Consider the following 23,734-nt stretch of genomic DNA (forward strand, 5'->3'; position numbering starts at 1 on the left):
TCAGAACCAATGAATTCACCAATCCCTTTGCATAGTTCATGTGGAGAGCTGATAGATGTTTTAAAATGTAATATTTCAACTTATCAGCTCTTTGTTATTGTTTCCTCTTTAAAGTTAGTATATGTGTTTGGTGATGCTGATGTGTGTTATTTTAAAATAACCAGAACAAAAACGTTATGTGAAAATGAATTAACTAAGTATCATTTTTGTGTGTATACATTTCAGAAATGTTCCATGATGGAGGAGTTTATCAAAAAGTCTGTGGAAAATGAAGAAAGGAGAAAAATAAGACATAAAAACATTAAACTCAAGGTGCATGTTCTTAAACCAGATGATCAAGAAGAGAACTTTATCACAGAAATAATTAACAAAGAGCACACAAAATCATTCAGGACCACAAATTGTTCCAGTTTAAAAGATAAAAGAAGAGGATATTTTATTTTTCATTGCAGAAGATCTGGAAATGTATATGAAAGAAGTCACAGAGCTGTCGGGTGTAAAGCATACATCTCTTTTAAAGTAAGAAATGATTGGAAAGGGCACAAAGTTGTTGTGCAGAGAATATTTGACCAGCACAATGGACATGATGTTTCTGTAGAAGATGGTCATTTTCAGCAGATTCACCCTCATCTGGTGGATGAGATCAAGAAGTGGATCACATTAGGCGTAAAACCAGATGTCATCCTCCTTCAAGCTCATGAGTGGTCAAAAGCTCATGGAGAAGTTAATTATCATTCCAGAGAATATTTTGTAACACCAGAAGACATACATAATATCCGTACCTGTATGCTTCGAGGGAAACATCTTGATAAAGATGATTATAAGAGTACAGAGAAACTATTAGCTGGTCCTTTAAAAGATAATGTTGTATTTTATCAGCCACTGGGTAAGGATCAGGACCTTATAATCGTTCTCCAAACGGAGTGCATGAGAAAAGACTTACAGGACCATGGGAGTAACATTGTGTTTTTTGATGCCCGCATTGTGTGAATCAATATTCCTTTCCACTTTTTACATTGCTTGTGAGAGATGACCATGGTCATGGAGTTCCTGTTGCATACATAATAACAAGCAGTGAGACACAAGAAACCCTTAAGCTTGCACTTCGGAGGCTAAGACCTTTGTTCCCTAAGCCACCAAGGTAATTTATTAAGGAATTGATCTGTTGGGGGGTCCACTGCTGGTTGAATAAGTTAACCTACTTTTCTTTTTCTTTAAAGGTGCTTCATGGTTGACAAAGACATGAGTGAAATAAATGCTTTGAATGACGTCTTCCCTGAGTCGGATGTTCTTCTTTGCTGGTACCATGTACTCCAAGTAAGAAGTTTTTTCCCTCTTAAATTTATTTATTCATAATTTTAATGATACTTGCATAAGCCATTACATATGTCCTGGTTCACAGGCCATTGTTCGGTGGTTGATGAAGTCAGATTCCAGTGTTAGTGGGCCACAGCGTTCAAGTATCCGGAAAGAAATTATTGATTACTTCAAAAAAATGAAAGCTTGTCCTATGGTATTTGAATTTTAAATTTGAATGGTTGTATTATGCAGTTATAATATGTACATAATGTATACCATGACAACCCATTTTTAAAGGGTTGTCATTTTTTCACCCAAATTGTTTTTTTTTGTCATCATGTACTTACCCTCATGTTGTTCCAAACCTGTTTGAGTTTCTTTCTTCTGTTGAACACAAAAAAAGATATCTTGAAGAATGTTGGTAATTAAACAATTGATGGACCCTATTGACTTCCATAGTAGAAAAAAAGAAAATGCCAAAGTCAATGGGTGCCGTCAACTGTCTGGTTACCAACATTCTTCAAAATATTTTATTTTGTGTTCAACAGAAGAAAGAAACTCATACAGGTTTGGAACAACATGAGGGTGAGTAAATGATGTCATTCATTTTTCGGTGAATTATCCCTTTAAGTCAGAAATGTTTGAATTGTATTACCATTTGCACCTTAACATTTTTGACCATGAGGCTTTTTTCATTATATATTGTGTACTTTTCCATTCACTTTCCAAATTACAAAATACTATAGATATTATACAATATTTAATCATGGATATTACTAAGCTTTTATGTTGTTACCTTTTTTTGCTTGCAGACTCACAATACCTATTTTTGTTAATTGCAGAAGGCTGACTTTGACAGAGTGTCTAAAAAATTCCTAAAGGAATTTTCTCACTACGAAGAGCTTTGCAATTACTTCCAGAGGTACTGGGAACCAATAAGTCATAGATGGGCGGATTATGGACGTTGCTATAACCATGGGAATTCAGAGACCAACAATTTGATAGAAAGGTAAAATAAGACCCTAGTGAATTTAAATTGGTATTAAAGGCTGTAAAGCAGAAATAATTGACTGTCGTTGCAACTTTTCCACATATAATGAACTTGTTTTGGCACTATAAATTGTTTTTTCTTTATTCAGGTTCTTCCATCGACTGAAATACCAATTCTTATCTGGGATAAGAAATCGGCGTTTGGATGACTTGCTTGATGTCCTTCTTTGCAAGACAGAGACTTACTTTCAGGTGATAAAACACTTGCAATCAGCAGGAAGAATGGCAAACTGTGTTGCCATGAAGTTGGAGGAAACATTTAACAAAGCAACTAGAATGATGGAAAAAGGCTGGATTGACCACATTACAAGAGAATCATCAGAAATATATGTGTATAATGTGCCATCCGAACAAGACTCCTCACTTTCCTATAGAACCTGCCCAGCAGAGTGTTTCTGCATTTGCCCTGTGGGTTTGAAAGGTGAAGTATGCAAACATTTGGTGTTGCTAGATATACTCAAAAATAAGGATGATGCATTCACTGAACTTACTCTTCAGCTGGAAGCTCATGCAAGAGCTGTACAAGACAAAGGTCACTTCAGTATCTGTTCTGAGGTGAAGATGGAAATCGACGTGGAAAGCCTTTGTGGGAGAGGAACATATCATACAGATTTGGAAACATATTCTTGTACCTGTTGCACATTCTCATATCATGGCATATGTCCCTGCCTTATTTTAGCACAACAGTTGTTTGGCATGACCATTAATGAACAAAAGTGCTGTTCTGTGAATCAATCAGACAATGCTGATGTTTATTTTGAGAAACAAGACACAAGTTCAGACTTCCGGAGACTAGAAGATGTTCTTGAAATTGTCAAAAGATGCCCCCCCCCCCCCCAAAAAGTAAGAAAATTAAAGAAAACGTGAATACAGAATTGGGTTCAGAATGCCTTGTATGAAATTTGGGTATCAAATGAAGAGCTGACTTTAGTGTGGCCAATTTTTTGTGTCAATGTTAATTTCTAAACAATACTGTTTTCGGAAGAATTTGCAAAGCTGTTTTCAATGTAATGTATTTTGTGTGCTAAAAAAGTAATTCTGTCAATGTAAATTTGATATTTTAGATCTATTATTAATTACAGTTACAGTACCATTACAATGTGGCTAGATGACATGTGGTATGTTTCTGTTTCTGTTCATAAGGAATTAAACGTCATTCATCCAATACAATTTTTTTTAATATCCACATATTAAAGATGTAAGAAACTTTACACTGAGCATATTGATATAACAAAATTATTAATATAACACAAATATAAGGGTATTTTACAGAATTAAAAGACCCCTACTGATTCAATTAGTTCTCAGTTATAAACAAAACGTCAAACATAAAAGGTTATTGTCAGATTTAACAACCTTAGTGCTGCATTTGAAATGTATTTGTTCTGCTTTCATTTTAGACTCTCTGAGATGAAGCCTAACACTCCATCCACTGCTTGTGGACCAAATGTGTGGGTTAATAAACTAAAAGCTGATCTAGAATCCAGGCTTGATTGCAAGTTGGCACGTACACTAGCCAGAGTTGTCCTTTAATGAAAAGAAAAAGGTGAAACAGTTAATAAAATTACATCAAATATCATAAACGTACATACAGTAGCTGTGCATTAAGAAAATATACTGTACCTGGTCACTTCTGCATGTCACTTATGTCTTTACGTACCAACTTTGGACTGACATTTTGACACAGGCTTTTAGTTAAACCAGTGGCAAGGTCTGAAGCCTCGCCCTCTGTTAGTGCACTAAAAATGCTTGTCTTAGTCTTCATTTTCTTGGGAAGATTGAGGACTAATTCAGGGAGATTTTTTTTGCGCCCCTTAAGAAAAATGAACAGTAGTGCTTTAGAACTCAAATAAAATTAATAGAGAGATGAAAACAAATATAAAACATAACTGATAACTTAATATATCGACCTTATCAATTTAAAAATCAACTTACTCCTAGCAGATCTCTGAAAACATTAGAGGACATATTCTCCCCTTCTATTCTGCGCTGAATTTCTTCTTTTGTGACAACATACGGGGACTTTCTCTGACCAGTGAGGACTAAGCGTCCAAAAACTTTGATGTCTTCAATGTCGTCTGTGGGGTTATTCAAAGGACAATCTCCGCTGTCTCTTGCCTCTATTTCCTCATTTTCAAAACCTGCATCCTTGCCAGTGTCAAAGGTTTGTGGCTGTCTTTCTTCCTCGCTGTCTTGCTTTTCCCCCCTATCTGGTGCATCACTTGCCTTTCTTTTTTTACACTTTGATTTTTTTTTTTTTACTTCCACTTTTTCTGTTTTGTGAGTTTCCCTTTTCTCTTCTTCCTCTTGTTTCCTCTCATCATCTGGAGGTCTTCTTGTGCTTTCCTCTGTCTGCTTACTTTCTCCTTTTTGTAGATGTTTAAACATAGTGTTTCCTTCACCTGCTATTTGAAGCATCAGCATAAACAGCAATGCCATTTTAATCTCAGGAGGAATAATTATTACATCTATAGAAAACATTAAAATGGGTGTACAACTAAACTTGTACTGGGATACATCATCCTCTATACATCTACAATTTGTGGACTCTACTAACAGTTCTGAAGTCATACATTATAAGGAACAGACCAAAACAAAACTGATTATTAACTAATAACATTACCCTCTTACTTCAGCAAAACATACACTTGTAACTTTCTGAGATTTGTCTAAATGCATAATTGTATTTTTTTTTTGTTGCTAAGACAAGAGCTGATGTAAAAAGATAGCATGCACACAAAATTGGTAATGAAAAAAGTGCGTCACCAGAGGTCAAATACCTTCAGTAGTCAAAGCACTATTAGACTATTGAAAAGACTGTTCCAGAAACAAACTGTACAGCACTGCATAACATGCATATAAACATACCCTTATTCAAACTGCCCATTCAATTTAAAAAATATCCTTAAATTTGCTTTGAAGTATAGTATGTAACATTAGATACTTGTTTTGATTTTTGTGGGAGTTTCACCGCAGTTTCCACAACTTGCTCTTTTAGCCTGCACATTTTATACAGTGTGTTGAATAGCTGTTTGTTCTTGGAATTGAAATTACTTACAAATTACACAGATGCCACATGGTTTTCGCTGACATCTCAAATGGCTGTGTGCACCGCATTCCTGACAGCACACCTAAAAGTGAAACAATGCTTGGTTGCTTGCAATTATTTACAGTATCAAACAGATTCTTCTATTTACCTTCTCTTTTATCAGGACACTCCAGCACACTGTGCACTTTACTCCTCTATCTGCAGAAAAAAAAAAAATCATATATTAATAATCAAATGAGTAGTTTTGCCTTGGCTATGAGATATAAATTTGTCCATGAGATAATTTTGTTGTGGTAGTGACATTCTTATTATCACGAGGTGGCAAGGAAGAGGAGAAGCAATGATCCAAAACCGATCGGTCTGTGCAGCGCTGCTTCACGTTGAACATATACAAATATGTCTTTCTCTCAACTTAGGATCTTGAGGCCACAATTTCACATTACATGGCCAGAACATAGGAATAAGGATGTTGTTACTTCAACAAAAATATCTTGTGGTCATGACAGATCACATTCTCACTCATTATTATTAATTAATTAGCCATTGCCGCTGTCGCTTCTCACCTCTGGCTTGCTTAGTTGGAGACATTTAATATTCAATAATATTATTGATCTGCCTTCTTTGACACCATTGATTAAGAACTGAACTGAGCTGGACGATGACGTCACCGTTTCTCCAGAGCTGATAGATAAATTAACTGAATTAAGAACTATTTTCTTCTAGAGCTACAAAAAAATTACAGCCAAAATTATGTTCCCTCTATCAATGTAAAGCTGCTTTGACAGCTTTACATGGTCACGACCAAACTAAGTGAAGGGGGTGGTGATGGCGCAGTGGATAAGACACATGCCTTTGGTGTGAGAGACCCGGGTTCGAATCTACTGTGAGACACCAGTGTGTCCCTGAGCAAGACACTTAACCCCTAGTTGCTCCAGAGGCGTGCGACCTCTGACATATAGCCATTGATAGTCGCTTTGGATAAAAGCATCATCTAAATTAATAAATGTAAATGTAATGTAATGAACCGAATGTCCCCCCAAATTTATAATATGTATGTTTTGCTTTAGTTTTTATGAAAGTGAGCACCTAAAGAGGAAAACAGAATGTTGCAGAACTGTGCCCTCAGCTGGGGTATATCCACGGAGGCATATCCATCCACGAAACCTTTTCCCTCAAGCAGGGCCTGAGCAAACTAAAATATAAATTAAGTTAAGTGGGCATTTTAAATACTTTATCAGAATGTATAAAAATAAAAGTACATCGACCGATTTTAGAAAATTAGAAAAAAATACCATTAGCACATGGACCCCACAAGAATGTCCATCCTCTTGTCGTGGGTGGGGCACATCATTCCATGTCCATTTCAGGGCACATCCTTTAGCTTTGGCAAAATAACTGAGAAAAAAAAAGCTTCAAATTAGGTCTTTGTTCTGAATGTAGTGTTGATACAGTATGTTGTTGTTTTTTCATATGCTTGGTCATTTAAGGTAATGTTTCACTATTATACTAAAATCCATTAATAATTTTGTTGTGTAGCAGGACTTTAAAAACAACACACTTTGGCAAGTATCAAGTACTAACTAAATGAAAGTAGACCTCCCTAAAAGTTTAACCCCTTAACTGTCACCTTCCCGGTACCGGGACGCCTACGTTTACTTCACTAAAATAGATTTTTTAGCACTGTTTTTTGTTACAAATTATGTAGGAACTTATGAATTTATGACAAGAGTGCACCTCAAAAAAATCTACATCATAACAGGAGTTCTGACCCTTGTCAGAACTCGATGCACACATTTTTAATAGTTGAAACTTTGGTTTTCATGCTAAAAGTTCATAATAAAACATAACCTAGTATTTGCCAATGAAAAATTATAAAATAATATTATCCTCTAAAAAGTATAATATATATATATATTATCCTCTAAAACATAATATTATAATAAAATATCACCTTTTTATTACATCTCATATTTTAGTAGTTATCATAAATTAGGTATCATTTGAAAGCTTACAAACTCAGAATTCATCCTGTGAAAACCGTTTTCAAATTGGACATTGCGTTACCATAGTTTATCGGGCTGCTCCCCTTTTGGGCGTCATCATGTTTCATAATTTATGATCAAAAACTTTTCTAATCTTGACAAAACACATATTGTCAGAAAGGTCTGAGTCTCAATGTTTCCATATTTTGTGAAAGAAGTGATATTTGGACAGACATGTATTAATTTGTTAAGGCAGAATGCATACAATTCGATTGGAATGTATGTCACCAGGTGGCTTTTTTTTTATATTACGCCTAAACAAAATCTCATGGGAACTTCAATTTTTGTGTTATCTACTTCAAATTTGGAACACAACTTGGTAAGATATATGGCTTTGATTTTATAGTAAAAAATAAAATAAAGGGGGGTGAGAGACATTGAGCTTCCCAGGCACTATACCCATCTCTATAACTCAAGACGATATAGACCTTAGTCAGGGTAGTGACATTTAGCATTTTGTGTATGAATGTGTGTATGTGTGCCTGTCAAAAGATCGGAAACATTATAACATTTTATTTTTTAAGTTTCTTCTGCTCATCAAGGCTGCATTTATGTAAGAACGGTAATGTTGTGAAATAGTATAACAATTTAAAATAATTGTTTTCTATAGTAATACAATTAAAAAGGTAATTAATTCCTGTGATGCAAAGCTGAATTTTAAGCATCATTAAATATTGTTATGAGACCGTAAAGGCATCATTTTCAAAAGCTTGTGTTTTCAGGCTCCCAAAACGCTGTTGTCATGTAAATAAACGGCCAAACAGACCAAATGATTACAGCCTTGAAATAAAGAGATACTGTCAAAATCTAAAGGTTATTATTTGTTAATCTTATCTACTACCTCCAATTCTTCAGAATCTCGTTTTTCTTTCCATTGGCTTCACCAAATGGATCCATGTATGTGACTTCTTGTTTTGTGAGGTCACAGAACTACAAAATAAGATCAGAAAATTAGTAGATTCAAAGAATCAATCATCAAATACCAATCCTAATGTGTAATTTTATTTAATTTATTTTTAAAGTTTGCGCAAGGTAACAGTCAATTGTAAGAAATAATAGTTCCCTTTCAGTCGAGAACGTCAGACGTAGTCGACATCGACTGAATGGGGATCATGCTAGGGAGCCTATCGTCTTCGAGTATCTTTAGAACGAGCCAATGCACATTGGCGTGCGAGATCTGCATCTCACACTCCGCCCCGCAGTGCGGGTATAAATACGGAAGTAGATGCACGCACCATTTGCCTTTCTCTTCGGAGCCGAGCTTCATGTTCAGGTCTAGTGTTGTTATACAACGAGCGAGTGTGTCGTAGCTTCTTCTGGAAGTCTCTTCTGGAAGTGTTGGTGTTTACAGCGCAAGTGCAGCTGTGATCGCAAGCTTTCGAGGTCTCAACTGCTGTTCTCATAACACCCAAATTTCTGTTTGTGTTGGATGATTGGTATCTCGAGATGGGCCGTGCTGGTTCTCAGCCCGCCGCCCCAGTACCCTTCTTTCCCGAAGTGCATGGAGAGCTTAACAGATCGTGGATGGCACCTTTTACTGCCGAAAACTGCCTGAGTGGTTCTTCCCCCCTCACTACTTTTAAGGGAGGAGCGGTTATGAGGCTATCCCTCCAGTGGAGCGGTCTATTGCGACACACCTGTGTCCAACAGCTGCTGCATCTGGGGGATCCTTGTCTCCCCTCGCAGGCCTGTGAGCTCGCGTCAGGTTTGACCGTCAGAGCTTACAAAGCTTGCGGGCAAGCCGCCGCCTCATTGCATGCCATGGCGTTGTTGCTGGTCTATCAGGCCAAGACACTCATGGACATGCACAAGGGTAGTCTAGTGCATGCGCTCATGAGTGAGCACTCAGGGGCACGAGTGTCACAGCGTGCGTGGTCAGTCTAGTGATGTCCACCCTAGTGGTCCAGGAGCGCCATCGTTGTCTCAGCCTGATTGAGATGGCGGATGCGGACAAGGTTTGGTTCCTGGACTCCCCAATTTCCCAGGTTGGGTTGTTCGGCGACGCAGTGGAGAGCTGCACCCAACAGCTCTCCGCCGCTCAACCGCAGATGGAGGCCTTCCAACACACCATGCCCCGGCGGCCCGCTGTTGCTTCCACCCCGCCGCCAGTGGCAGTTCATCTGCATTCGCCTTCTTATGCAACCCTTATTGCGCCATGGAGACAGGTAAGTGTTGTGACGTACACTCAGATCCTGCTTCGGGTCACCCCTGGGCCTTCCGAGCCGGGTCCCTGTCCCCCACCTCGCTGCCCCACCTCGGTTACATCTGTGGTCTTCTGGGCCTGGTTCGTAGAAGCGGAAAAGGTTTCCGAACCGATCCGGACCAGACCGTGACCATCAGACTCGGCTATGCGATTCATTATCACTCTGCCCCTGCTCAAAGTTCAGTGATAGTCATCACATTTAGGTGTTGACCAGATATGCTCCTGAAGCTCAGTGATATTCATCACACCTAGTGTTGAGCAGTGCTCCTGTCTTGTCCGCGCATGTCGCTGTCCTACTGGCGAAGGATGCGATATAGCCGTTCCCTCCAGCCGATATGAAGGCCAGTTTTTGTAAACTCGTTCTTCATGGTACCTAGTATGTGGTGGGTCGTGACCATCTTGGACCCGGGCATTGGCTCGTTCTAAAGATACTCGAAGACGATTGGCTCCCTAGCATGATCCCCATTCAGTCGACGTCGCGCGAACAAGAACGTTCTATTGCATTTAGTCTGGTATGGTTTCCTACTGAACCAAGCCTGGCGTATTCAGAACGTTATGATTTGGCCTACTTACAAAAAGGGTCCAGTGATTTTCATTTTCCAGGAGGGCACCAATAACTTTAGTGTAGGTTTTAAATAGGTCTTTCTGGAAAGATATAATTATTAATTGAATCAAAAGAAGTTTTATGTGGAACATCATGTGTTCTTCTTTTAAAGGGGCTCTAGGAAAATTTAAAAAAACTCTTGTTATTAGCGACACCTGTGGCCATGAAGTGAACTCCAGCCAGCAACTTATTGCTTGTGCTTGCGGTCGTGCTCGCAATCCATAGTATTCGAGCAAGACTTGGCCAAAACAGTAACCGAAATCATGTCGACAGATGACGTTCATTAAAATTACACTGTTAAGATAGGTTCCTTTGGATTTTTCCGGCAAAACCGCCCTGAGTCGTTAAAATCAGAATAGAGACTTTCATAGACAACCTATGAAGTTGGGAAATGTCTCTTTTTTTAAAGTTTCACTACAGTGCCTCAGTTCACAATAAAAATAAAATAAACAAAATGATTTATACTTGAAAATTCGTACGTATAGCCCCTTTAAAATAATATAAGGCTGAAGGTTGTAACTTTTTCAAAGTTAGAACATTCTCCTTTTGCAGCCAAAAATGCAGTGACAATTTAGTATGCAAACCATTTGTATGATGATTCTGATGCAAACAATTACATAATCCTAATTATAAAATAGTAATATTCAAAAATAAATGGAAAATGGTCAAAGACAAAATACTTTTGCCCGTAATGTTTAATTTCGATAATGTTTCCATATTTCTATTTTGCACTCCACATCAGGGTGAACCTTGCTAAATTCAGACTGTATGTCATGTACATTCACAGTGCGTCAGTACTAGGTAAGCACTGTATCTGCAGTGCACAGCATAAATTAGTAAATCTGAACAAATACAAAAGATGTAGCTTTTGCTGGCTCTGAAACACTCGCTTTGTATTTCTCCCACTGTTTGTCAAGCAAAAATCACTCATCACTAAATGAAAGCTTAAAATTAAGGCCTGATTATTTCAGGGTCCCTGTCACCAGTCCATTATTTTATTTATTTCTGTTCATTTTGCTATATTTTCACAGTGTCCACTTTTGTGCTAAAAAAAAAAGTCTCCTGACAGTTCTCTCCCAAGTGGTACCATTGTTGTCAGAATTACTGTAAGTCTGAGAATGATTCAGTGGGCTATATAACACTTTTAATTGTCAAGAAATTACTTCTCTTTAAATGTTTTGGTTCAACATACTTACCCGTTGATCAAAAATTGCCTTTAATTGACACCAGAATTTTTTATTTATTTTTTAGGAGTAACTTTCAGGAGGGTGTACTTATTTTTGCAACACAACATTTTATCACTTATAAGATAAGAAAATCTTATTTTCCTGAACAGTTGTGTCATGCTTCTTTGGTAATTGATCAAGAAGACTTCCTGGGACATTATATCTCCAAAGAACCCTAACATGTCTTCCAAGTAAAGAGTAATTGCGGAATTTGTTAAGTTTTAGATACTTATTTATGCTATGCACAAGCCCTGGAAGATTCCACCTTGGCTTAATTTTTTTTTTTAAACTATCAGTTGCTATTCCATGCTAGAATAACATTAGAATCTGCAGCTTTAATATTTAGATGGGCAAAAGTCTTTGATTGCATTTTTTATTTTAGATCATATATTCTTGGGTATGTAAATATTATTTACTGCACCTTGCAAAAGTAGTGGCTTTTAACCCTCTGCGATCCAGACAGAATCTTAGTCATGGATTGTGTACAAATATTGTACACATCCTTGAATTTCTTAGGGGGAAAAGGAAAAGCAGATAAATAAATACATATATACATACATACATACATACATACAGACATACATTATATATTTCATACCTTGCAGGTGATACTCATGAGAGCATCCATTACCTATTGATAATAACTGTAGTTAGAACCTGAAAAAATCATCAAATTCTAAAATACACCTGCAATTAATAAATAAACTAATAGCTCACCACATCTGGTATGTAGCCTGGCTCATACAGTGCTTTTAAATGGGCAGCTGAAAGGCTATTTGGCCCAACACAGCCCACTAAGGACTCCCAAGGTTGATCTGTATAAAGGGTATGTATATAAAAGTCACCTGCACAATTTTAAAAGGGTAAGTATGTATATGTGATACAGAATGTGCACCCTTACCAGTCATGATGAATCATACGTTAAAAGCTGGAAAACAAGAATGTCACAGTCCATTAGGAAGTTTTTCTGTTAACAATTTAAAGGGGCTATAAGAATTTTCACATATTTATCACTTTTTTATTGCCAATGTTTATTATGAAGCTTTAAAAACGAGACCTTCCCTGACTTCCTAGGTTGTCTGTGTAAGCCTGTAGACTGATTTTTATGATTTTTTCCCCTTTTTTGAAGGGAAAATCCAAAATGAACTATCATAACAATCATAATTTTATTGACGATCATCTGTCAACACCAATGTCGGTAAATTATATAGAAACACGGGTTAAGCTAATTAATTATATAAATGAAGGCAAAAAGTATCCTAAAAAAATTACAAGACACTGTAAAAAGTGACTTCAGTGCAGGGTGCAGCATAACTAAGTTATTTATCCTTGAACTAAGTATTAAGATTTACAGTTACAATTACAGTAGCGCTTCCTACAATGCAAAAAATTAGATTTAGATTTAATCCATCACTGTAATAAATAATAAAACGCAAAGATTTCAATTAACTTATGATTTGACTAACTACAGTAGAAATGGCATGTTGGAGAATTTGCTTACCATGCTAATTTATGGAAATCATGAATGGTCCTGGATCAACATTAGTGAATCTACCCCATATTGAACTGACCTTGATGGTCCTGGATCACCATTAGCGAATCTACCCCATATTGAACTGACTATGATGGTCCTGGATCAACATTAGCAAATCTACCTCGTATTGAACTGACTATGATGGTCCTGGATCAACATTAGCGAATCTACCCCGTATTGAACTGACTATGATGGTCCTGGATCAACATTAGCGAATCTACCCCATATTGAACTGACTATGATGGTCCTGGATCAACATTAGCAAATCTACCTCGTATTGAACTGACTATGATGGTCCTGGATCAACATTAGCGAATCTACCCCGTATTGAACTGATCATGATGGTCCTGGATCAACATTAGCGAATCTACCTCGTATTGAACTGACCATGATGGTCCTGGATCAACATTAGCGAAACTACCCCATATTGAAGTGACCATGATGGTCCTGGATCAACATAAGCGAATCTACCCCGTATTGAAGTGATCATAATGGTCCTGGATCGACATAATTGAATCTACCCCGTATTGAACTAACTATGATGGTCCTGGATCACCATTAGCGAATCTACCTCATATTGAAGTGATCATGATGGTCCTGGATCAACATTAGCGAATCTACCCCGTATTGAAATGATCATGATGTCCTGGATCAACATTAGCGAATCTACCTCGTATTGAACTGATCATGATGGTCCTGGATCAACATTAGCGAATCTACCTCGTATTGAACTGACCATGATGGTCCTGGATCAACATTAGCGAATCTACCCCATATTGAAGTGACCATGATGGTCCTGGATCAACATAAGCGAATCTACCCCGTATTGAAGTGATCATAATGGTCCTGGATCGACATAATTGAATCTACCCCATATTGAACTAACTATGATGGTCCGGGATCACCATTAGCGAATCTACCCCATATTGAACTGACTATGATGGTCCTGGATCATCATTAGCGAATCTACCCCGTATTGAAATAATCATGATGGTCCTGGATCAACATAAGCAAATCTACCCCATATTGAACTGACTATGATGGTCCTGGATCACCATTAGCGAATCTACCTCATATTGAAGTGATCATGATGGACCTGGATCAACATTAGCGAATCTACCTCGTATTGAACTGACCATGATGGTCCTGGATCAACATTAGCGAATCTACCCCGTATTGAAATGATCATGATGGACCTGGATCAACATTAGCGAATCTATCCCGGATTGAAGTGATCATGATGGTCCTGGATCAACATTAGCGAATCTACCCCGTATTGAAATGATCATGATGGTCCTGGATCAACATTATCGAATCTACCCCGTATTGAACTGATTATGATGGTCCTCGATCAACATTAGCGAATCTACCCCACATTGAAATGATCATGATGGTCCTGGATCAACATTAGCGAATCTGTCCCGTATTGAACTGATTATGATGGTCCTGGATCAACATTAGCGAATCTACCCCATATTGAACTGACTATGATGGTCCTGGATCAACATTAGCGAATCTACCCCGTATTGAAGTGACCATGATGGTCCGGGATCAACAATATCAAATCTACCCCGTATTGAAGTGATCATGATGGTCCTGGATCAACATTAGCGAATCTACCCCGTATTAAAATGATCATGATGGTCCTGGATCAACATTAGCGAATCTACCCCGTATTGAAGTGATCATGATGGTCCTGGATCAACATTAGCGAATCTACCCCGTATTGAAGTGATCATGATGGTCATTGATCAACATTAGCGAATCTACCCCGTATTGAAATGATCATGATGGTCCTGGATCAACATTAGCGAATCTACCCCGTATTGAAATGACCATGATGGTCCTGGATCAACATAAGCGAATCTACCCCGTACTGAAATGACAATGATGGTCCTGTACTGAAATGAATCTACCCCGCGAATCTACCCTGTACTGAAATGACAATGATGGTCTCTCAGTAGCTACCAAAGCTGCCATAGACCGCCCAATTGCTCTGGCGGTCTCCTTAGTAGCCCTGAGAGAAAGATCGGTAGCCCGACGAAGTTCTCGAATATCGTCATGACTGACTCCCTCACTATTATCCAGATCCCCCAGCAGGTCAGCTTGATAAGCCTGAAGCACTGCCATAGTATGCAGACATGCTCCAGCTTGACCTGCTGCCGTATAAGCTTTGCCCACTAACACCGAAGTGGCTTTGAGCGGTCTAGTGGGCAAAGCCGAGGCTTTCAGAGACGATGCGGGACCAGGGGAAAGATAGCTGGCTAAATTCTGTTCCGCCTGGGGCATCGCCTCATAACCATACTCTTTCAGCCCTCTAATTCTCGAATAAATATTAACTTGAGGGCTGAAAAGTCGTGATGAATATGGTTTATTCCATGATTTAGAAATCTCATTGTGAAGATCAGGAAAGAATGGAAGCCCTCGTGGTGGAGATGAAGCAGTAGAAGATAAAAAGCGCTCATCTAATTTACTTTTAGGACGAGCGCCCCTATTATCAGATGGCCATTCAATCTTTAATTTTTCTACAGCCCGCGACATAACATCCACCAGCTCATCATATGCTGGGGAAATAAATTGTGAATCTCTTTCCCCCATGTGTGTGCTTTCACTCTCCAAACTCATAGCATCGACCTCCTCGGAGGAAGAGCAATGAAGTAATGGAGGGCTCTCTCCCCGGGCGGAAGAAACCGCAGAGCGTGCTTCCGACACCGGGGGGGGAGCGCTGGATCTTTCGGGTAAGGAAGGAGAAAGAGCCCTCGGACCCGTCTCCAACCCCTCCGAAAGATCCTTTTGCGATCCCCAGGAATGCATTCTCCGCGCTGCCTCGGCAGACGCGGGTCCTGATCCCTGCGGATCGCGAGCCTGCCCACTCTCTTTATCAAAGAGTGACAGGCGAGAGCGGAGCATGCGAAGCGGTAGCATTTCACAATGCTGGCACTCAGCCCCCTCGAAGGCTGAGACCGCATGCTCCACTCCCAAACAAATGACAAAAAGCTCGTGTGTGTCCCCACCCGTTAAATAACGCGGGCAGGGAGAAGCACACTGTTTGTACACTTGTTTCGTTTCCATCCTTTTCCACAACAGACAACAGTAAATAGACAGAGACAAAATGACACAGATCGCTTGCTGAGACACAGAAGCTAATGCCGCGTTTCACCGGATGTGCTCTTATGCCTTCCTGGTCATGACGTCACCCGCCCGTGACGCTCATTCTTTCCATTGGACTAGTTGATATTGATGCTCAGACGCATTCACGCCGTTCCCAAAGCGTCGATGACGCATCGCGAGTTCCCTCGAAAGGGAACCTCTTTTCTCGAGAATACTGAAGCCAAAAATTATCCTTATAATTTGTATTAATTTAAAACACACTTGCTGCAGCTAGCAGACCTAGGCGAGGCAGCTCGCGCGCCTATTGGATGCTATGCGGCAACTGCTGCAACCTATCGAGGCACTGCTCGTGACGTAAGCACCAATGAGTGGGCGTGTGGGCGAATGGGCGTGGCTTATGCCTATATAAGCCAGAGCTCGATAAGATGCTCCTTGGTTTTCATCGACTGAAGCGAAACCAGATGGTAGCACAAGCACGGCAGGGTTACGCAACACTCATTCCCTCTTCTAGAGAGAACCGAGGTTACGTTAGTAACCGTGACGTTCTCTTACGAGAGTACTCTCGTGTTGCGTAAGCTAGCTTACGCTACGGGAATCCAATTTAAAACGCAGTGCGTGCTAAATCTACCACAACACGGACCCAAGGGCGAGCGCCCTGAGTTCATATGATATGGGGATATAAAAAGCCGACATTGGGAATGGGCTTAATAAGAATGATATAACGTAAACGTGGTTACCTTAAATGCATAGAGGGTGCTTAACACGGTATAACAGTCAGGGGAGGCAATAGCCTGCCTGAACTGAAAACTTTGCAGTCTGCGGAACCGAGTCCGGCAGAACTGAGCGGATAAACTAAACTGACAACAGTCTAGCTTGGAGCACGGGAACTTCCAGGTTATAGAACCCTATAAATGTAGACAGAGAGGCCCAGCCTGCCGCCATATAGATATCGTGAAGGGAAATCCCACTGGACCAGGCCCACGAAGAGGCATGCCTCTAGTGGAATGAGCTCTGACGCCCAGAGGGCAACGAAGGCTCTTAGATGTATAAGCCAGTGAGATAGCGTCCACCATCCACCTGGAAAGGCTATTTTTCGAGGCAGCTAGACCTTTAGATCGGCCACCAAACGAAACAAATAGCTGTCCTGACCGTCTGAAAGCAGCCGAACGTTCCACGTAAATTCTAAGGGCCCTAACAAGGCAAAGGAGATTCACGTCAGACTCGCTGTCAGATCCGAAGAGAGAATGTCAGATTGAAGAGGCGGTGGTACCAGTACCAGTCGGTTGCCTTCCAAGGTTTCAGAGCTGCGACGCATTTCTGATTGACCCTGAGGCGAAACAGATCGGAGGCCCAAGCTCGAGACGGCACTCGTGCTTTCAGCCACCACTGCAGTGGGCGCATGCGAAGCAGACCCAGCTGGAGTACTGATGATGATGAGGCCATGAGGCCCAGCATTGTCTGAAATCTCTTGAGCGGGACTATAGTGCCGCAATGTTCAGTATGCGCTCTGGCGATAGTCGCACTGTCATTGACAGTGAGTTCAGCTCTGTGCCCAGAAAGGATATTTCCTGGCTGGGGGACAGCGAGCTCTTCGCCCAATTGACTGTGAGACCAAGATTCTCGAGGTGTTCGAGTAATATGGTTCTGTGTTCTATGAGCTCTGAATGAGATCGAGCTAGAATCAGCCAATCGTCCAAATAGTTCAAAGCTTGCATGCCCTGAAGTTTCAGGGGTGCGAGAGCCGCGTCCATGCACATCATAATATACAGGATGCCAGGGACAGGCCGAACGGTAGGACTGTGTATTGATATGCCTGGCCCTCGAAGGCGAATCTCAAAAATCGCCTGTGACGAGAGAAAGTCAGACTCGCTGTCAGATCCACAGAGACTTGTGCTCTGAAAGGAGTGGCAAGTACTTTGGGGACATAATCATGTCTTGGTTTGAGGATGACCTTGGGGTCATTAGGCCCAAACTCAAGGCACGACGCGCTAACAGAAAGTGCGTGTAAGTCACCCACCAGCTTGACTGAGGCGATAGCCACCAGAAAGGCGGTTTTCAATGAGAGATACTTAAGGTCCACAGACTGTAGAGGTTCGAAAGGGGCACCCTTCATGGCCTCCAGGACCAAGGAAAGGTCCGAGGAGGGGCGAGGAGGGTTCATCCTTCTAGCTCCCCTGAGGAAGCGGACTACAAGGTCGTTCCTACCCAGTGACTGGCCATGCGAATGTTTGACAAACGCCGCAATAGCCGCCACATATACCTTGAGCATGGATGGGGATCTACCCTTATCCAAGAGCTCCTGTAGGAAGGAGAGAACCTCCGACACCCCACAATCTTGTGGATCCAGGTTGCGAGCTGAGCACCAACCTGAGAACACTGACCACTTGGAAGCATAAAGCCGTCTAGTAGAGGGCGCTCTAGCTTGCGTAATCGTGTTTAACACTCCGTCGGGGAGACTGACGGGTACCCGTTGATGGCCCACACATGCAGAGCCCAAAGCTCGGGTCGTGGGTGCCAAATCGTACCCCCGGCCTGTGAGAGGAGATCTCTCCTCAACGGGACAGGCCACGGAGGCAAGCTCTGAAGCTGCATTAGCTCCGGAAACCAAACTTGGTTCGGCCAGAATAGAGCTACTAGAAGTACACAGGAACCGTTCTCCCTTATACGCTTGATTACCTGTGGTAACAGCATGATCGGAGGGAAAGCATAGAGAGGGCGGCTGGGCCAGTGATGGGCCAGCGCGTCCTTGTTCTTTGTGAAGCGTATTGGACACTGAGCGTTGTCTTGAGACGCAAAGAGGTCGACTTCTGCTGTGCCAAAGGTGTCCCACAACAGCTGAACTGTCTGAGGGAGCGGGACCATTCCCCTGGGGGAACGTTGTCCCTGGACAGCCTGTCTGGACCCACATTAAGATGGCCTGGCACATGCGCCGCTCTCAGCGAGAGTAGGTTGCGCTGAACCCATACAAGGAGGCGTTCTGCCAGTGCATGAAGGTTCCGTGATCTCAGACAGCCCTGGCGATTTATGTAGGAAACCACCGACATGTTGTCCGTGCGGACAAGGACATGGTGGCCCTTTAGAAGGGGAAGGAAGAACCGCAAGGCGTTCTCGACCGCCTTCATCTCTAGACAGTTTATGTGCAAGCTCTTTTCTTGGCTTGACCACAGGCCAAAAGTCGGTCTGCCCTCATAGAGGGCGCCCCAGCCCGAATTGGAGGCGTCTGTCGAAACCACTATCAGTTTAGAGATTATTCCCAGGTTTACACCTGCCTGATACCAGTCGACCGCCTTCCAGGGCTCCAGAGCTGTGACACAGTTCTGAGTTACCTTGAGACGTAAACGACCGGATGCCCATGCTCGACGCAGGACCCGCGTCTTCAGCCAGTGCTGTAAAGGGCGCATGCGAAGCAGACCTAAACGAAGAAATTATTAAGTTGTGAATGGACTGTGTGTTTGGCATGCGTTTTTTAATAAAAAATTGCATACTTCACCTCCAATTGTCTTGTTAAGAACAACATTATTGTTTTTTAGTCTTGGAACCTATTTTATTGGACTCCTTGACCACAAAAATGTACCCGTTGATACCAAATTTGTCATTATAGCTATAACAGAAGCAAAGATATGGGCCTCTCAAGTATTGTCGGCGGCCATTTTTAAAAAATGTGCGTATATAAGATACAAAATGTGATCTCACTTGTGTCTTAGGATAAATTTATTTCTATGGCCATAAGGTACTTCCATACCAAAGGAGACCTTTGCATCATGACTTGAAGTCAAAAGTCACTTAACCTCCCTACTAAAAGAGTCGTTTGAACTTCTAAACCAGTGAGAATCTTTTGTTCCTGAGGTCAAAGGTCGTTTGAAACTTTATAGTATTCATCTGTCGCTTTTCAGTCTGGCTAATACAATATTGGACCTGTGCAGTAATACATTTCAGTGTTTAATTCTAGAGAATTTTGTTTACTTGTGAATGAAACATCAATTTTGGTTTACACAAGCGGGGAGTGCTGATAATGCATGTAGCAGTCTTTTTGGTTTCACAATTTTTCTCATAAACAAAGCGCTCAGCATGTTTATGTTATGACACACTCTCTCTCTCTCTCTCTCTCTCTCTCTCTCTCTCTCTCTCTCTCTCTCTCTCTCTCTCTCTCTCTCTCTCTCTCTCTCTCTCTCTCTCGTGTGGTTACGACAATGGCTTAAAGTAAAAGTGACTTATGGCCAAGAATTAATTCATCACTTTCGGTGCTAAGTACAAATTGTAGTCGGTTACTGATTCCAAATTACATGACAAAAAAAAATTAGTTAGTGATGTAATCCATTGCATTACACATTTAAGATAAAATGATCTAAGATAATTAGATTACTTTATCACATTGATTTGAACAAGATAATATTGTACCATATTGATATAAAATTACAAAGAGAAAGAAAATATGTTCCATTGTTTGTTATCAACAACATGAAGTGCAATAAATACATTATGTCAAGGTTTCCCAGACTGGGATTTGCGATGGAACAGCAGAGGATTTGTGAATTTATTGAAAAGCTATTAATTAAATCATAATTTAAAATTAAAATAAACCATTTTAAAATAAACAAAATAATCATAATTAAAACCTTTAATTGGAAAAAATATTAAATATTTTATTTGTTTACCTGTATGTCATGTGACCATTAACTGACACCAGAGAACGGCAAACTTAAATTTATTTATTTATGTATTTATTTATTATTATTATTATTATTATTATTATTATTATTATTATTATTATTATTATAGGTCAAATAGGTTCAGCTGACAAAAAAGTTGGGGAATCCCTGCATTGCATGTAAATACGAAATTACATGAATTTGTACATTTTAATGTGTTTGAAAGACAAAAGCCTTCCAAATACATGATTAAATGATTCACTGAGTTTTAATTCAAATAATAATTAACGTATTCAACAGGAGTTGATTAGATATGCAATGTTGAGAAAAACACATCTTAAACAAAGTGAAATGATTTGTGTAAATCCAGTGATCAAACGCTGTGCGTCTCAGTTTTCAGTGATAGACACACGACTAGAGGCCGGTCTGTGTGTGCAATTACAAAAACCTGAAAGACCTTCTGAACATATATAAGCTGTGGGCTTTTTTAGAAAGGAAAATTTTAAAAAGATTCAGTGAATTATGCATAATTTACTGCCGTTGTGAGAATAACATGTAATCAAGAGTAACTCTAGTCTGATTAAAAGTATTTTAAAATGTAATAATCTTATTACAAGTACATAATATTTTGGCATTTGATTACGTAATCCAGATTGCATGTAATCAGTTACTACCCAGAACTGCTTACATTACACATTAAAATGTGGTCACTCAATGCTTCCAGTTCCACTAATCATAAGTGTCCACTAAACTCACGTTCACTGATATTTTCAGGAAACTGAAATCACACTTAGATGAGTTGCTTGATAAAGGTTTTTTTTTTTTTTTGTTTTTTTATCTGACAATTTTCAAAGAAATATGACAACTGGCAAATACGTAAAAACTTCAGCAAAAATACTAAGAAGATTGATGTCTAACTTTAAAAAATGAATGAGGGAGAGGGGAGTGAATGACGTCCCGGGTCTGAAAAGACCCAAGGTATGCGGGCAGTTATTATAGACTGTGCCGACAAGACTGGTTATTTACACTTAATGTAAATAGACACTCTGTTAATTATGTCCCAATTACTTTGATGTTTACTTGACAGGTTTTCACTGTTCTATAGGCTAGTTAGCTTGCTACTAACTAGCCAGTTCACTTTCTCAGCCATTTCATCACTTTCAACGCACTTTTCAACAAGTAATCATTAGTGAAGTTATGTTTGCTTGCTTTATGACTTTAGAGGCTATGACATCATAACATTATGTAGTTCATTTATAATGTGTTACCAAAGATTACTTACGATTTGACTCTAAAAGTTTGGACATGAGACTTTTTCACATCTTGGAGCCATTTCTAACCATCATCGATCTTAAAGCATGCGCCACATCATGTGATCAGGTTCAGGGTGTATGCAGACTCAGTAGCTACTGTATCCTAGATTCACACAGGTCTAAATAAAGCAATAAAAGCCTGGTTACAGATGCTCTCATCAATATGGGTGACCACAGCTGGGCTGCCGGCACATCTGCTCTTGAGGTCACCCATCCCTCCACATTATGAGAGTGCATGATGATGAATGTACAGGCCTCTGAGAGAGCGCTGTGGTCCCTATGTGGTCTTACTCACATTCAGCCAGGTTTAGACTCACTCCGCTCTGAGCCAATTAGCGAGCAGCTGATGTGCATTTGAAGATATGGTTGAGGTAAATGCTAATTTAAAAGTTAAAATGACACAACTAATGACTTGTCGAGCGATCTCTCAGTGCTATTAACCTGTGAAGATCATACGGATTAATATCTGAATACATAAGGTTCATATGTTTTAAATGGTACAGGAACAGTGTGTGATCCTTTGTCTAAATGATATCTGTCCGAATATAAACTTCAGTTATAATCTTTTCTTATAGACTTTTTATGTAAATCTAATCCTAATATACTATGCTGAACCTTAAGTCAGATCAGTGTTATCCGATATGATGTGTTTTGGCCTGATGTGGCAAACACAAACCAATTCAACACAGTTGGTAAGTTGAAACAGAATAAAGACTTATTGATGTAAACTTTATGGTTGCTTTCACACTAGAGTTTGTGGTGCAGATCCAGTCCATCTGACGTCAGAGTTTGGTTCATTTGGTTGGTGTGAAAGCTGTTTTCCGAACTCGGGTGCACACACCAGCGAACCACACCCGTCAGCTTGAAAAGGTGGTCTAGGGTTCGGTTCATGTGAATTCTGGTACATTAGGGATGTGTCCGAAGCCCACAATGGGAAATGGGAAATGCCCAAATAATGAGTTCAAAATGAATAACATTTTCAATAATAGAATAATAATAATAGATATTTGTTACATTACACATATTTAGCAAGGATGCATTAAATTGATCAAAAGTGACAGTAAAGACATTTCAATTTCAAATAAATGCTGTTCTTTTGAACTTTCTCAAAAAATCCTGAAAAAAATATGTATCTTGGTTTTCACAAAAACATTAAGCGGCACAAATCTTTTCAACATTGATAATAATAAGAAATGCACCAAATCAGCATATTAGAATGATTTCTGAAGGATTATGTGACACTGAAGACTGGAGTAAGGATGGTGAAAATGCAGCTTTGCAATCATAGGAATAAATTACTTTTTAAAATATATTTTGAATATATATTTTAAAATATATTTTAAATTGTGGTAATATTTCAAAATAGTACGGCTTTAGACTATTTTTGATTAAAAAAAATGCATCCTTGGTGAGAATAAGAGATTGAAAAAATGTTTATGTTAATGTTTTAAACCTTTAGAGCGAGATATAAGATAACATGCTATACAGCGGTTGTCATATTTCTGATTAAATCTGAACCTTTTTTTAATCTCTTTTGCTTTATTTTACATAAATTGTTGTAATAAAAAGGATAAGTAATGTAATTATACAATAAACTACATGCTATAACATCTACAAAATTTTATTTTTTATTTTGAGAGACTTCCAGTTTTAG

General features: G+C 39.7%; 2 protein-coding genes across 2 annotated transcripts; one reads left to right on the forward strand and one right to left on the reverse strand.

Annotated features, from left to right (window-relative positions):
* Nucleotides 1–216: 216 nt before the first annotated feature.
* On the forward strand, nucleotides 217–3,216 carry LOC130076835 (uncharacterized). Its single transcript, XM_056242109.1, has 5 exons — nucleotides 217–1,141; nucleotides 1,221–1,317; nucleotides 1,403–1,513; nucleotides 2,142–2,308; nucleotides 2,439–3,216. The coding sequence occupies exons 2-5, from the start codon at nucleotides 1,228–1,230 to the stop codon at nucleotides 3,214–3,216; spliced, it is 1,146 nt and encodes a 381-aa protein (XP_056098084.1). The 5' UTR covers nucleotides 217–1,141; nucleotides 1,221–1,227.
* Nucleotides 3,217–3,976: 760 nt separating this feature from the next.
* LOC130076845 (uncharacterized) lies at nucleotides 3,977–12,410 on the reverse strand. The gene is made up of 11 exons (XM_056242120.1): nucleotides 12,191–12,410; nucleotides 12,072–12,104; nucleotides 11,895–11,984; nucleotides 10,217–10,288; nucleotides 8,282–8,370; nucleotides 6,691–6,793; nucleotides 6,485–6,590; nucleotides 5,547–5,596; nucleotides 5,408–5,480; nucleotides 4,285–4,754; nucleotides 3,977–4,162 (listed from the first exon to the last, which is right to left on the reverse strand). Exons 2-11 carry the CDS (start codon nucleotides 12,099–12,101, stop codon nucleotides 3,977–3,979), a joined length of 1,269 nt encoding a protein of 422 aa, XP_056098095.1. The 5' UTR covers nucleotides 12,102–12,104; nucleotides 12,191–12,410.
* Between the last annotated feature and the right edge of the window lie 11,324 nt (nucleotides 12,411–23,734).

The sequence above is a fragment of the Rhinichthys klamathensis genome, unplaced genomic scaffold, assembly GCF_029890125.1.
Source record: "Rhinichthys klamathensis goyatoka isolate OS25496 unplaced genomic scaffold, OSU_Roscu_1.1 h1tg000021l_1, whole genome shotgun sequence".
Classification (NCBI taxonomy): domain Eukaryota; kingdom Metazoa; phylum Chordata; class Actinopteri; order Cypriniformes; family Leuciscidae; genus Rhinichthys; species Rhinichthys klamathensis.

Excerpts from the sequence above, each read along its gene's own strand:
- LOC130076835 (XM_056242109.1), top strand. The coding sequence starts at position 1,228 with ATGGTTGACAAAGACATGAGTGAAATAAATGCTTTGAATGACGTCTTC. Across the intron at positions 1,514-2,141 it reads AAATGAAAGCTTGTCCTATG|AAGGCTGACTTTGACAGAGT; the intron begins GTATTTGAATTT and ends TGTTAATTGCAG. Across the intron at positions 2,309-2,438 it reads ACCAACAATTTGATAGAAAG|GTTCTTCCATCGACTGAAAT; the intron begins GTAAAATAAGAC and ends TTCTTTATTCAG.
- LOC130076845 (XM_056242120.1), bottom strand. The coding sequence starts at position 12,101 with ATGGATGCTCTCATGAGTATCACCTGCAAG. Across the intron at positions 5,481-5,546 it reads GTGTCCTGATAAAAGAGAAG|GTGTGCTGTCAGGAATGCGG; the intron begins GTAAATAGAAGA and ends TTTCACTTTTAG. Across the intron at positions 4,755-5,407 it reads ATGTGGCATCTGTGTAATTT|CAGGTGAAGGAAACACTATG; the intron begins GTAAGTAATTTC and ends TGCTTCAAATAG.